General features: G+C 40.3%; 1 protein-coding gene across 2 annotated transcripts; it reads left to right on the top strand.

Annotated features, from left to right (window-relative positions):
- Positions 1-65: 65 nt before the first annotated feature.
- On the top strand, positions 66-13,288 carry LOC131317824 (transcription elongation factor SPT6 homolog). 2 transcript variants are annotated; one of them, XM_058347481.1, is made up of 18 exons: positions 66-233; positions 2,081-2,116; positions 2,227-2,304; positions 4,026-4,155; positions 4,244-4,331; positions 4,425-4,578; positions 4,658-4,796; positions 4,884-5,151; positions 5,235-5,441; positions 5,528-5,653; positions 5,738-6,124; positions 6,228-6,338; positions 6,446-7,228; positions 7,905-8,046; positions 8,164-9,347; positions 10,351-10,560; positions 11,468-11,936; positions 12,675-13,288. In XM_058347481.1, exons 2-18 carry the CDS (start codon positions 2,083-2,085, stop codon positions 13,040-13,042), a joined length of 4,878 nt encoding a protein of 1,625 aa, XP_058203464.1. In that variant the 5' UTR covers positions 66-233; positions 2,081-2,082; the 3' UTR covers positions 13,043-13,288. The 2 variants fall into 2 exon arrangements, with proteins under 2 accessions (XP_058203464.1, XP_058203463.1); XM_058347480.1 differs by having other exon boundaries at positions 134-233; positions 2,014-2,116.
- Positions 13,289-15,248: the final 1,960 nt, after the last annotated feature.

Genomic DNA, 15,248 nt, shown 5'->3' with positions numbered 1-15,248 from the left:
ACTGCTTCCTTACTTCACACACAGAGAGAGAGAGAGAGAGAGAGAGAGAGAGAGAGAGAGACCTAAAATCAAAAGCCTTGGTCTCTGGTTCTAAACGAAGAAAGAGAGAGAGGAGGACGACCCCACCAACGAACACCACCATTGCGTCCGCCACCGCCGACCAGACCACCACAACCACAACCGCTACCGCCGGCAACCGCCACCTCCGTTAGCGCCTTCCATCCGCCGACAAGGTCTCTCTCTCTCTCTCTCTCTCTCTCCATTGTTCCGATTTTTGTCAGATTAGGGTTGTGGCTAAACTCAAATCGATTGTTTATAACTTGTTCGTTTGATTGTTTGGAATTCGAATTAGGGTTAGGGTTAACTGGAATTGTTTTTTTGAGCCAATTTGGTAGCTACGGTGAAGGGTATAGATATTCTATTATATGTGATTTCTGGTACTCAGTTGATTGAACGGTTCTACGTAGTTCAGCGAATGTTTCCCCCTAATCATGTTTTCGATGGTGATGTGCTTTCTGGAACGACATCAAGTGTAGTGCACCATGCTGGTGTTTTAGAAGGCTGGTTTGAGTCCACTGGTGGGCGATTTGGCCGATAAAGATTAAAAAAGAAAAGAAAAGGAAAGAGGTGAATGAGAATGCAAAATAATATTAGACCGGCACTATCCCACTTTAGCTATCTCTTTTCCACAAAGTGAATGTAGTTATGTAGCAGTAGCACTTTACATGTTTGAATGGTTTTCTTTGCATGGTCAGAAAAATACAAGATTCTTCCCACAAGAAACTTTTGCTATCTCCTTTCTACAAAGTGAATGTAGTTATGTAGCATTAGCACTTTGCATGTTTGTTGAAATGTTTGAATGGTTTTCTTTGCATGGTTAGAAAAATACAAGATTCTTCCAACAAGAAGGTCGTGCATACAATACGAAAAATTGATGATAAAGATTCATTTGAAAGCACAATAATCAAAGTAGCTATTTCAACTGCTTACGTTTTCGGTTATATTGAGTATTTGCCATTCTCTTATTTTTGATTTGGTTGCGTATGCATTTGAATTTGTGAATTCTGAATTTAATTTTTTGGGTGGTTGTGGTTGTTTTTACATGAGAGAGCTACTCTTTTGTGTTTAACTTGGCGTCAAGTATCATCGTATGAATTTCAGTTACACATTTGAATCGATTTGTTGAGATGTCAAATTTCCCGGTAGAAAGTCCAATTGACAATACTAATAAAAGATTCGGCTATTGTCCCATGGATGCTTTCCAGTGGGACTCTCTGACTCGGCGACATACATCGAACTACTAGGTTAAGGGAATACCCATTTGGAGTTTGCTTCAAAATGAAGCTTTGAAGATTTACCACTTTCCAAAATCGTCCTAAAAAAAAATTCATACTTTCTGTTATCAAACTGAGAAAATTGCGCCGGCAATTCTCCTCGCAGTTTTCAAATGCCCTGGGAATTTGACAATGGAGACAACTCATTTTGGACAGTTTGACTCTTGATTTCCCAATCACCTAACCCGTCTTAATACTATAGTCATGCTGGCATTTTCTTTACATTGCACAACTATGTTTTTTCGGAACTTTTTCCATATGTTCGGTTGGATGCCTTGACAACGCAGCAGTTCAATGGATGGCAGAAACTTTGACTTTGGAATTAGTAAGCACTTGTAAATTTATGTAAATAATTTTTGCCCACAGTTCTCCCTCCAATTATTCCAGTTTAGTTATTTCATATCATGCCAATTTATTCACCAACAAAGAAGCTCACGGGCACAAAATCCTCGTGTGAGCACGCCGGCATGCACCTAGTATATATATATAGAAGACCGATATGGCCTCGTGAAACTTTCCTATATATATCAGTCTTTGTAGCAGGGAAAAATCTTTCACTGTACATGTTCTCCACCGCCCCAAAAGCAATTCCCGATCCCTTTCACAAACCCCCCCCCCGCTCTGTAAATCACGACATTGCAGATTTTTGTACTTCAGAAGCATATGTGTGCTCTTTTAGGGTTTTCACTCGAATCGCACCTGCTCACAAATCTTTGGGTTTTTCGTGCTCTAATTTTCTCTCCAGAAAATGGCCGGAAACAACCGAATCTCAGACGACGAAGGTAAAAACCCTAATCTAACTCCATGAAGATGTGTATTTCTGAAGCATATTTGCTACGAAATTTGTGGAGCTCACTTTCTTTTTTTTTTCCTCTTCGCGCGTTTCGTGCAGATGAACTCGATGTTGAGGAGGACGAGAGAGAACCCGTTGACGGTGATGGAGTCAACGATGAAGAAGATGAGGAAGACGGTATTATGGCCTTCTCTTCTGCTTTTTTGTTTTGTTTTTCCCACTGTATACTATTGTTTGGGCCGTCTCTTCATTCTAGTTGGTTACTAGGGTTTCTGACAGCTCATTAGGGTGTATTTAGTTTCACCTTTTTGGTGCCGGGAAGATGGGGCTTATTTTAGTAGGTTACTAGGTTTTGTGACTTGTGGTGGAAAACTTATTGGGTGAAATGTTGATTTTGTGCATTTTATGTTTATGCACGTAATGTGGTGCTTCGTATGTATTTCTTTTTAAAATTTTTTTGAGTGATTTTGATGTGTGTCGCTTTTTATGGGTTTTTGACTTGTTGGAGTTAATTTAATGGTAATTCACGTTCATGTTGACTAAGATAGGAACCCATTTAGTTACCAAAAAAAGAGAAGATAGGAATCCATTTTCATAGTCTTAGTTTAAAATTTTTGAGTGACTTTAATGTGCATCATTTTATGAGCGAAATCCGATCAATCCGTTTCGGTAGCTGCTGAAGCGAGGAGCTCGATCCAGTACGAGTTTGTAGCTTAGAGCTCTGAGTTGATAGTTGCTAAAGTGCGAAGGGCGCTCTTTATCAACAACGCATTCATTGCATTCATTCATTGAAAAATCAAGCTGAGGCAGCGTATTGAACGAGCTTCTGCTAGATCGCTACACAAGCCCCCGCTCTACACCACCGAAAGAGAGAGGAGCTGCTTATTCTACTTCTGCAATTGACTACTCCTGTTCATTAAGAATAAGAACGCTACGCGGAGCTTTCAACATTCACTATGCTACGCGCTACGTAGCTCTATTCATTCCATCATTCAATACACACGGAGAAGAGAAGAGGAAAAAACCTATAGTATAATAAAAGGAGGAAACAGTCTTTCTAAAAAATCCACTAACCGGCTGCTCTATGTATCAGCGCGTCGGTAGTCTCAAATCCGTCCCTTCCCCCACTCTTTATTGGCTCCTTTTGTAGGAATATAGTCAAAGTAATTGGGTTTTTAACCCGTTGGAGTTAATTAATTCGAATTCACATTGATGTCAATTAAGATAGGAACCCATTTTCGTAGTCTGAGATGTGTTTTGGTTATCTTTTTAGCAGTAGGGCATGATGAATATGAAAATGATTGGTTACTAGGGTTTGTGACAGTTCATTAGGGTTTATTTGGTTTCACCTTTTTTGCTCCCTGAAGAAGGGACTTGTTTTAGTAGTTTTTTTCCCCTTCTTTCTTGAATTAGCTGTGACAATGACTTGTGGTGGAAAACTTATTGGCGAAATGTTGATTATGTGCTTTTTATCTTTATGAATGCAATGTGGTGGTTCGTATTTATTATTTTTAAAATTTTGAGTGATTTTAATGTGTTGCCTTTTATGGGGTTTTGACCTGCTGGAGTTTAATTTAATGGGAATTCACATTCATGTTGATTAAGATAGGAGCCCGTTTTTGTAGTCTGAGGTGCGGTTTGGTTAACTTTTGGCCAGAAGAAGGGTAAGATGAATATGAAAATGATGGGTTCATTGTTGATTATGTGCATTTTACCTTTATGCATGCAATGGGGTGGTTCATGTTTATTTTTTCAAACTTTTGAGTGATTTTAATGTGCTGCATTTTATGGGTTTTTGACCTGTTGGAGTGAATCTAATGGGAATTTGCGTTCATGTTGAGTAAGAAAGGAACCCGTTTTCGTAGTCTGAGATGCGGTTTGGTTATCTTTTTGAGCAGAAGAAGGGCAAGATGAATACGAAAATGATGGGTTCATTGTTGATGATGTTGATGGAGAAGAACATGATGATGGAGAAGAGATGGCAGACAGCGATGAGGAGAGGCAAAAGAAGAAGAAAAGGAAGAAAAGGTATCATCCATTCTTTACTTTTGCTGCCATTGGTTCTTATCAATTCCTGGCTTCCTGCTCTTATTCTTGTATTTCCACCTTTTTTTAGAGATTCAGAGAAGCATTACGAACTTGATGAGGATGATTACGAGCTTCTCCAGGATAATAATATCACCGGCTTCCATCGCCCAAAACTTGTGAGCCTCCTTCCCTTCTATCTGTATTTTGTTGAACTAAATAAGGATTATATACTAATTTCAATGGGTATTTGTTGTTGATGTTGCTTGCAGAAGGAGAGCAAAAAGTTCAAGCGGTTGAAGAAAGCTCAAAGGGATACTGAAGGTGAGCACTTTGGGTTTTCCGAGGAGGAGGAGCTTGATGGTAGTTGGAAGAGTGGTCGAACGGCTGAGGAGAAGCTTGAACGGAGCTTATTTGGCGGGGACGGTATAATTGATGATCTTAGTCTTTGTCTTCATGGTTCATTAGGTCGTTGATAACTTACCCTTGTCCTGCAATATTTTAGGACCCTCGCTCGAGGATATTGCTGAGGAAGAACAACCCGAAGAAGAAGAGGATGGCGACATTGGTGAAGAGGATGATGAAATGGCTGATTTCATCGTGGATGAAGACGACATCGTTGATGTTGATGGGTTTCCTATGAGGTATAACTTGCATGAATTATCTTTCGTGTTGTGAATATGAACTTGTGCTAATCTTTTTTGTTACTAATGATTTAGTTCCTCATGCAGGCGGAAGAAGGTTAACAAGAAGAAGTCTAGGCAGGCACCAGGTGTTTCGTCGTCTGCACTACAGGAAGCTCATGACATATTCGGTGATGTTGATGAACTTCTGAGGCTCCGCAAACTAGGTTTAGCTAAGATGGGCAAGCATGATGATTCTGGTGATTGGAGGGAAAAGAGGCTTGAAGATGAATTTGAACCAATTGTCCTTTCTGAGAAGTATATGACACAGAAGGATGACCTGATTAGGGGGATAGATATACCAGAACGAATGCAGGTTGTGTAGTGCATTTTTAAGACTCTGCGTTTTGTCCAGCACAAAGCCTTTATGCCAGTGGTTGAATTTTGTCTTTCTTGTAGATATCCGAGGAAGCCACTGGTGCACCACCAACAGATGAAATGAGTATAGATGAGGAGAGTAATTGGATTTATAATCAGCTCATGACTGGCGCGGTTCCTCTTTTTAGCATGAGTGGTACAGGAGCAGTTCCAGGGGAGCGTGAACTGTTGATAAATAAGGATGACATTATGCGTTTTATGGAGCTTATGCATGTTCAGAAGTTGGATGTAAGTACCATAGATCTTTAAGACTGAAGGCTCTTTTTTTTAGTAGGTCTCCTTATTAGTGTGCCTATCTTTTGCTCTTTTCTTAGGTTCCGTTTATCGCCATGTACCGGAAGGAAGAGTGCCTTAGCCTATTCAAGGACCTGGATCAGCATGAAGCTGAGATTGATAATAATGACAAAGCTGACAAAAAATGTACAATAAGGTGGCATAAGGTGAAATGAACTTGATGTCAATTGTTGTACAAAATGTTTAGATTGAGGTGCATGGGGATTCAAGCATGATCTACTTCTTTGCAGGTACTTTGGGCCGTTCAGGACTTGGACAGAAAGTGGTTGCTTCTCCAGAAGCGAAAGAGTGCTCTCCAGTCATACTACAGCAAGCGGTTTGAAGAAGAGTCTCGCAGAATATATGATGAGACGCGCCTCACTTTGAATGAGCAGCTTTTTGAGTCGATTACCAAGTCCCTCAAGGCTGCTGAATCAGAAAGAGAGGTCGATGATGTTGACTTGAAGTTTAACTTGCATTTCCCCGCAGGCGAGGTTGGTGTAGATGAAGGAAAATATAAGAGGCCCAAGAGAAAATCACAATATAGTGTTTGCAGTAAGGCTGGTCTGTGGGAGGTCGCAAACAAGTTTGGCTATAGTTCGGAGCAATTTGGGTTGCAGATATCTTTGGAAAAGATGGTATGTATGCTTGTTTTGGCTTGTCATTTTAATTCTTTCATGCTTTGAGTGGAACTGGTGCTTCATTGTCGTGTTTGTGTTTTTGTTCTTGGTTTTCTGGCAGAGAATGGATGAATTGGAGGATGCCAAGGAAGCCCCAGAAGAGATGGCTTTTAATTTTACATGTGCAATGTTTGAAACACCTCAAGCAGTGCTGAAAGGTGCCAGGCACATGGTATGCTAATATGTTTTTGTTGTGCATAGACATGTGAGCTATGATGTTTGCTATAATATACTTGCTTACTCGCACATAAATCTTTGTAATTTTGTGATCTGTTCCAGGCAGCTGTAGAGATAAGTTGCGAACCATGTGTTCGGAAGCATGTCCGTAGTATCTTCATGGACAACGCTGTTGTATCAACAAGTCCTACACCTGAAGGTCAGGTGGCCATAGATACGTTCCACCAGTTTGCAGGTGTGAAGTGGTTACGGGATAAGCCATTGGCAAGATTTGAAGATGCACAATGGCTTCTTATTCAAAAGGCTGAAGAAGAGAAACTTCTTCAAGTGACCGTTAAGTTGCCAGATAGTGTATTAGACAAGTTAATTGCTGACTCTAATAATTACTATCTCAGCGATGGTGTGAGTAAATCTGCTCAATTGTGGAATGAGCAGAGGAAGATGATACTGCAGGATGCCTTTTTTAGTTTTCTACTACCTTCAATGGAGAAGGAAGCAAGGTCCTTGTTGACCAGCAGAGCAAAAAATTGGTTGCTTATGGAATATGGGAAGCTCTTGTGGGACAAAGTCTCTGTGGCTCCATATAAGCGAAAGGAGAATAATGATGTTACATCAGATGAAGATGCTGCACCCAGGGTTATGGCATGCTGTTGGGGCCCTGGAAAGCCTGCAACCACTTTTGTGATGTTGGATTCATCTGGAGAAGTGGTCGATACTCTGGATGCAGGGTACCTTAGTGTCCGGTCTCAAAATATTAATGACCAGCAGCGTAAGAAGAATGATCAGCAACGCATTGTGAAGTTCATGACAGACCACCAACCGCATGTCGTAGTTCTAGGTGGTGTCAATCTGTCTTGTACTCGGTTGAAGGACGATATTTATGAGGTATGCCATTCTGAGTCATGTTTCGTTGCTGTCACCTCTTACACAAGTTTAGTTCTTTGTTTGCCTCTTCCTGGTATATATTCTCTATATTGCCTTGTTAATGGACACTCATTCTATACAGTCTGTTGGTTCGACCTCAGACTCTATATGTGTTAGACTTTTCCAGTTTTCCTGTAGTTTTGACAGAGCAGTTGTCATTGCTGTGAATCTGGTACCTTTGGAGTTTGGGTGGATTTGACAATTTTTTGCTCTGAAGAAACTCAATTGCAGCTATCTGTGATAGCAGTGTGCCATATTCTCTATTAGGAAGGGAATCTTTCAATGATAATATTTTGATGTTGGACATGTTTAATGCAAGATTCATGGAAGATATGCTTTGGCCGTATCAAGGTTTAAACTAATTTTTTTTGTCATTCTCTGTTCATTACCTCTTTTCTCAAACAGATAAGATGTGGATACAGTTTGTGTTCTACCTGTCCTAATTGGCAGAACCTTGGGCATCCAGTGTTGTGGCTATGCCTGATGCCTTGCATATATCATACATCGGGTGATAATGGCCACATACTATGAAGCATTGTATGAGTGTTATCTGTAGCCATGTGCCTGCCAATTGATTTTTCTTCTTACTGATGCCTCTGATATCTTTTGGTTGTTTTCCTTCTTCCTTTGACATCAGATCATCTTTAAAATAGTTGAAGATAATCCTAGAGATGTTGGTCATGAGATGGATGGTTTAAGCATTATATATGGTGATGAATCTCTCCCTCACCTATATGAGAATTCTCGCATTTCCTCGGACCAGCTGCCTGGGCACTCAGGTACCTTGTCCAGTAATCTATTAGTTGGTTGAATCTATTTTTTGAATGCTTGATGAAGTCGAGCTACCTCACTCTCTTTATAAGTTTGCTGTGTTTTTATCTCCACCTTTATTTCAGGTATTGTTAGGAGGGCGGTTTCTCTCGGCCGTTATCTGCAAAATTCACTTGCAATGGTTGCGACACTTTGTGGTCCTGGCAGAGAGATACTATCTTGGAAACTCAGTCCTTTAGATAGCTTTCTTACTGCTGATGAGAAATATGCGATGGTTGAACAGGTTATGGTAGATGTCACTAATCAAGTTGGTCTGGATGTTAATTTGGCTATAGCTCATGAGTGGTTATTTTCTCCTTTACAATTTATTTCTGGGCTTGGTCCTAGAAAGGCAGCATCTCTACAGAGGTCCCTGGTAAGATCTGGATCAATCTACACTCGTAAAGATCTGTTGACAGCTCATGGTCTTGGTAAAAAGGTTTTTGTTAATTCTGTTGGGTTTCTGCGTGTCCGGCGGACTGGTTTGGCTGCCAGCAGCAGTCAGTACATTGATTTGTTAGATGATACAAGAATACATCCGGAATCTTATGGTCTTGCTCAGGAATTGGCCAAAGATATTTTTCTTGCAGATGTGGGAGACGATAATCATGATATGCATGAGGATGAGGATGTGCTGGAGATTGCAATAGAGCATGTTAGAGAAAAATCTGATCTATTAAAAAGATTTAATGTTGTTGAATATTCCAAGGACAAGGGATGGGAGAATAAGAGAGAAACTCTTGATAAGATAAGATTGGAGTTGATACAAGGCTTTCAGGACTGGCGTAGACTGTATGTTGAGCGAAGTCAGGAGGAAGAATTTTATATGATTTCTGGGGAGACAGAGCATACCGTCGCTGAAGGAAGAATTGTGCAGGCAACAGTACGCAGGGTGCAAGCTCAAAGAGCAATTTGTGCGCTTGAATCTGGACTGACTGGTGTGCTTACTAGAGAAGACTATACAGATGATTGGAAGGAAGAAGGTGATCTGTCAGAGAAATTGCATGAAGGTGATATTCTTACGTGCAGGATCAAGTCGATTCAAATCAACAGGTACCAGGTCTTCCTAACTTGTAGAGAAAATGACATGAGGAGTAACCGCTACCAGAATCATCGAACCGTGGACGCGTTCTACCATGAAGACCAGAGCAGCTCACAGAGTGACAAAGAGAAAGCTCGCAAAGAAAGGGAGATTGCTAAGAAGCATTTCAAACCAAGGATGATCGTTCATCCTCGGTTCCAAAATATTACAGCAGATGAAGCAATGGAGGTAAGTTTCTAATAAGTTATTACTGTTATTTCCCTGCTAGTTAAGAATACATATAGGGGTGATTTATTCTTGCAGCTCTCTCTCTTCTTAATTATGTTTGTATTTTATATGCTTTCAACCTATGATATGGACACTTAAATATGTGGAGGGAATGTGACCAACACCGAGATACTTGAGTCATGGTATGTGCAAGTACTCTTTTTAGCTTATACCTTATGTTGAATATATGTTAGTTTACCCTTGAAAGTAAAAGAAACATTTAATAACATATCAAATCAAGAATTTTTTCTGTGTCCTTGAACTATGGTATTAGGTGAATTGAACATGAATTTCTTACCGGTGTCCGACGCCATATCCAAGTCCGTGTAAAATAGCCTCCAAACCAACCATTTTTTGCATGAAATCACAATTTCATAGTTCGAATTGTGAAGGGCAGACCATCAGAAATAGGTTTTGATGAATGCTGTTTTCATGCATAATAGTGATGCTTGTTTTTAGCAGTTAGGAATCACGAGGGATTGAGGACTTGCAAGAGAATATTTTAAACACATTACTCCCTCCGTCCCATTTTCATTGTCCATTTTTGAATTGCATGCCATTTTTGAATTGCTTATATCTTTCAATCTATAATGTTTTTCATAATTTTGAAAACTTTGTATTATAGAATTAATCGAGATCTATCAAACAAGATCCATATTGCATATTTTTCAAGATTCACGCTAAAAGATATAGGCAAAAGACATAAAAGAGACGAATAGAATAATGGACAATGAAAATGGGATGGAGGGAGTATTAATGAAGTTCGGATATGATTCAGACTTAAATTTTGAGTCCTTGAATTTTCCTTGGAAAGACATTGAGATAATCCTGGGAAGGAGCTTGTAGGATTTAAAATGTTCTGTCTTCTGCATTTCTCATTTGTATTTCCTATATGCTCTATTCTCTTCTGTGGGGTACTTCTTGCTTATTCATGTACATTCTCTGTTCATCTTTCTTTGCGTAGTTCCTGTCTGACAAGGAACCAGGTGAAAGTATTTTCCGTCCTAGTTCTCGGGGGCCCTCATTTTTGACGTTAACTCTCAAAGTTTATGATGGGGTATTTGCTCACAAAGACATAGTTGAAGGTGGAAAGGAACACAAGGACATCACAAGCTTGCTTCGCATTGGGAAAACGTTGAAAATCGGTGAGGACGCATTTGAGGACTTGGATGAGGTCAGTGCAATTGCATATCTTCCATCATGATTTTCAGGGGATTTCTTTTGGTTGTCCTGATTACAAATTACATGTCAACAATTTGGTGGAAAGTAGTTACATTACTTCCCAATTTAAATAAATGGTGGTTAACGTAAGATCTTCATCCTGCTTACAGGTTTGAACAATTTTTGGTGCCTTTTATAATTTTGGTTAAATGCCGTCTTTAGTTGTTACTTTCTTTACCATCCACAATTTTTGTTTCTATTTATAATTTCATTATTACTGTGCTTGTAGTAGCTTTTCTCATGATTTTTAAAGTGGCATTCCCTCTCTTGCTGGAACTCTACCTTTTTTGCCTTGAAACAGATGATATAAGAAAACATTTTTCAGGTGGAAAAATGCTAACTAGAAATTGTTGCAAGCATATTTTGATAAGTTGGATCCAAGCATGTTTATTAATGAGCTTTCAAGTGTTGGCTGGTGCTTGAAAAGAATCATCAGGTTTTCCGATTTCTGTTCCACTTCCACATTTTTCGATACTTGAGATACCATTAAGCTGGGACCACAACCGTATTGCGGGCCACTAAAGCTATGTTAAACCATGTTACATCTTAATGTATCATTAGTTACTATATACTTGACCAAATTCATTTGCTTCTTGAACTTCCTGGGAAGGAATCTTTGCTGAAATTGTTGTGATAATCCCATCAACTCGCAACTGCTAAGCTTTGGCGATTTAGATCAACTGCGTAGAAGTGCTCATTAGGAAAATATATTATGTTTCGTCTGATATTCTGGATAGCGCTTGGCCACTTAGATTCGTTGCATGAATGTTGACTCAACATGTGGAGTGATGATTTAATATATTTGATATACATGTGGGGATCTACTAAGCCTGTTTTTTTTTTTTTGCCATTTAATGCAGGTAATGGACCGTTATGTTGATCCATTAGTGACTCATTTGAAGGTAATGTTGAGCTACCGCAAGTTCAGGAAGGGCACTAAAGCAGAAGTTGATGAGGTGTTGAGAATTGAGAAATCCGAGTATCCGATGAGGATTGTTTATTGTTTTGGCATATCACATGAACATCCTGGCACATTTATTCTTACATACATACGGAGCACAAACCCACATCATGAGTATATCGGCTTGTATCCAAAGGGATTCAAGTTTCGGAAGAAGATGTTTGAGGACATTGATCGGCTCGTAGCATATTTCCAGAGGCATATTGATGATCCACAACATGACTCTGCGCAATCAATTCGATCAGTTGCTGCAATGGTGCCAATGCGAAGCCCTGCAACTGGGGGGTCCTCAGGTGGGTGGGGTGATTCCTCTAGTAATGACGGTGGCTGGAGAGGAGATCGGGAAAGAAATCCAGGTTCACGATCAGGTATGTTGGTAAATTGTTGATGTCGTGCTTTGGTATACTTGCGTATAGTTTTTTGTTTGTCTGTTTTGCTTCGTGTGTGTGGCCTTTCTCAACAAGCCCCTTTATTAGGTTGGTTTCTTGTTTCCACTTGCTAAAAACTTGGAAAATGTAGGACATGATCACAAAAGCATCCATACTGGATGATAAGTACTTTCTGGGAGTAGAACTGTATGAATGTACTGCATTTTTGCTGTAGCTGTATCAATTCTGCGGTCTGTTCAGCTTGTCTTGGCTCTTGGGAATTACAGCTCATTTCAATCTGGTTTTTTTATGCCACATTCAGCCTGAGAGTTGCTAGAGGCATGATGCATTTTGACCTCGAAATAGAGTTTTGAGGCATTGCATTTGATGTGATTAAGTGTAGCATGGTAATTGTAAATGCACCCGTAGTCTGTTTATTGGTAGCCTAGCTGCTACCTCTCCTACTGGTAACAAACTTGTTTTAGGGGGTAAGGATGATTGCTTGAGCTACCTGCAGTTGTTCCATTCTTATTTCTCTTCATACTTGGATCATTTTGAAAAAGTACCTACAGTGAAGATGACTTATCTCCTAACTGTGAAACAATAATTTGTAGAGTAATAATGTAAGGGAGGTTTTTTGTCTTGCATTTCTTTTGCCAAATATACTTGTAATGATTTAGCTATCTTGTCAATCTTGATATGGTTTACTGATACAGAGGATATGTTTTGCCTTTACAGGGAGAGGCAATGGTGATTACAGGGGCAGCAATCAGGATGGGCACCCAAGTGGGCTTCCCAGGCCCTATGGTGGCCGAGGCCGTGGCCGAGGCTCTCATAACAGCAGTGGTGATAATGACGGTAATGATGGGCGGGATGGGTGGGGCAGCTTTCCAGGTGCCAAAGTTCAAAATTCTCCAGGCAGGGAGGCTTTTCCTGGTGGTTGGGGTGGTGGTGGAAGTGGTGATGGTGTAAGTGGTGGTGGTGTAAGTGGTGGTTGGGGGAGCAGTGGTGGTGGTGGTGGTGGTGGTTGGGGAAGCAGTGGTGGTGGTTCCGGTGATGCGGATGCTGGTGGTGGAAATTCTGGCTGGGGTGGCACCAAGTGGTAGAGTGCCCCAAGTCTGTTTGGATTTTAATGGTATGGATTTTAATAGTATGGCTAATGGGCATATGATTTTGCAGTATTGCCCCAGTTGAATAGTAGCGTACTTATCCAGTTGAATAGTAGCATACTTCTCCAGTTTCTATTCCTAAAAAAGTAGAAGTCCAGTTTCTATTTATGTAGTCTTTATCTAGTATATGATACGTTTCTCATGTGCCCAGTATTTTGGAAAGCACTTTTTTCCCCTTTTCGATAACAAGTCCATCCGTTGCGGCCAAAATGATTTGCAAAGTCATTTTTTGGTTTGTTATAGTGCGCACCCTTTTTGTCAAAGAATCTTGGGGAGCCACCAATGCAATGTCATTTTGGCATAATAACCATTTTTTAGGCGTTTCCTTTCCCTTTGCTAGTTCCTGTACAAAGCTTTTAATCAAAGCAAAACCTTAGTTTTTAAAGGAAATGGGAAGTGAAATTGCAAGGTTAAGGTTGAGCAATTTGTTTGTTCACCCTGGTGAGGATGTGCCCATTTTTGAGTCACACTTCGATGAGCAAAATTGTTCATTTTGTCCAGCTTTATTGTTGGAGACCAAGCAAATATTGTGCTCTTGATCGCATATCAGTAAGTTCTTTAATTCCTTAATTCTCGAGTCGAGAATCTTGAAGCAATAAAATAAATATTTTAATCAAAAGTCACTTCTTCTTTTTTGAAATGGTCAATGTCATATATCATTCAAAGTCTAAAGGCATTATAGAAATCTTCAAAAGATTAGGAGAGAACCAAAACTATCTAGTTGTAGATACATATACCTAACTATTGCAAATGCAGGTTAGCAAAATGTCGATACATAAGAATCAATCGCAGAAGAGGTAAACCAACAAGGGCCTTCAATTCAAACCTTAGGAGTGCACATAAGAAAATTGGGCCCTTGTTATTGAGTAAAGACGCAGATAGGCAAAATGACACCCAAATCCACTAACACGGGCGCTAGATCAAACTTGTGTGAGCCCAACTGTCACTTCGAGCTCAGGCGCGCAAATGGACAACCGTCGGCAAGCCGATGGGCCGACGCAACCACAGCGAGGTACTGGATATCACCTCTGAGAAATCAGAAACACAACTACAATCGCGAGAAACAACACGAAGCAGCTGAAAAACTACTAACATAACTACAAAAATTACTAACCCACCACTTTTACCCACCGAATCTGGGGAAACCAGATCAATGCAGTCACCAGACAGGGAGAAATCGAGCCATAGACAGCTGGTTAAAGAAGAAAAAAACAAAAGAAAAACCTAACTCAGCCACACCGTCGACCACCGCTCGCCGGACCACCACGCACCGATCTGAACCAAAAAGCCGAGCACGAAGGATAGAGAACCATCACAGAGGCCAGGCCACCGAATCCATAAAACAGAAGCAAGAAATGGACGGGGGGAGAAAACGGGGAAGGATCAACAGAGGGTAAATTTGGTGGTTGGGGGAGGAGAAAAGAAGGGAGAGTAAAAAATGTTATATAGTAACATTAATTTTGTAAGTCGTTGGTGTTAAGGCGGTGGTTTTGAATTGGATCGGGGGCGGGGGCGGCCCATAGTCTCTCACACAGTACAATCGACATCACACACAACGACCCTCTTGTTGTTTACTAACCCCCGAGGGTGGCACGTGGGTCTCATTGTATGTTTTTCACTACACCTACATTGGAAGCAATTGGCTGCTAATGTAATGCATATACGAAGTAACCGTGTCAATTCAACATTCATGACCGACCAGCAAGGTTACACGGGGATGCTGCCAAGCGGGAGTCCTTGGCAGTGGTACTGAGCGGTCGATCCAGCTATTCAACTGGGCAATTGACCGCTCGAATGTTAATGCGAGTAATGAACAGTTAACAAACACCCCCACTTAGCAGCATCTCCCATTCCGGTTAAGTTGGCTGAAATCTTCACTAATTTTGACAGTAATTCTGTCGCACACACTTCCTTCAAGTTCGAGAACTCTGCTTCAAAGAGAATTTAAATCACCAAAACCGAGATAAATTTAGGTAATTTCCGAAAAGGTATCACTCAAATGCATTTAATGACTATCGAACCATGGCTAATCAATTGCATTAAAATTGTTTGAAAAAAAAGAAGAGGTAATTCAGAGAATCTATGTTTGAATATTGAAGATATATTGACTGTAGTTAATTTTGGAAAATGATTTTGCCACCTC

The sequence above is a fragment of the Rhododendron vialii genome, chromosome 2a (assembly GCF_030253575.1).
Source record: "Rhododendron vialii isolate Sample 1 chromosome 2a, ASM3025357v1".
In the NCBI taxonomy this organism is placed as follows: Eukaryota; Viridiplantae; Streptophyta; class Magnoliopsida; order Ericales; family Ericaceae; genus Rhododendron; species Rhododendron vialii.
This window is presented reverse-complemented; position numbering and strand designations above follow the sequence as displayed.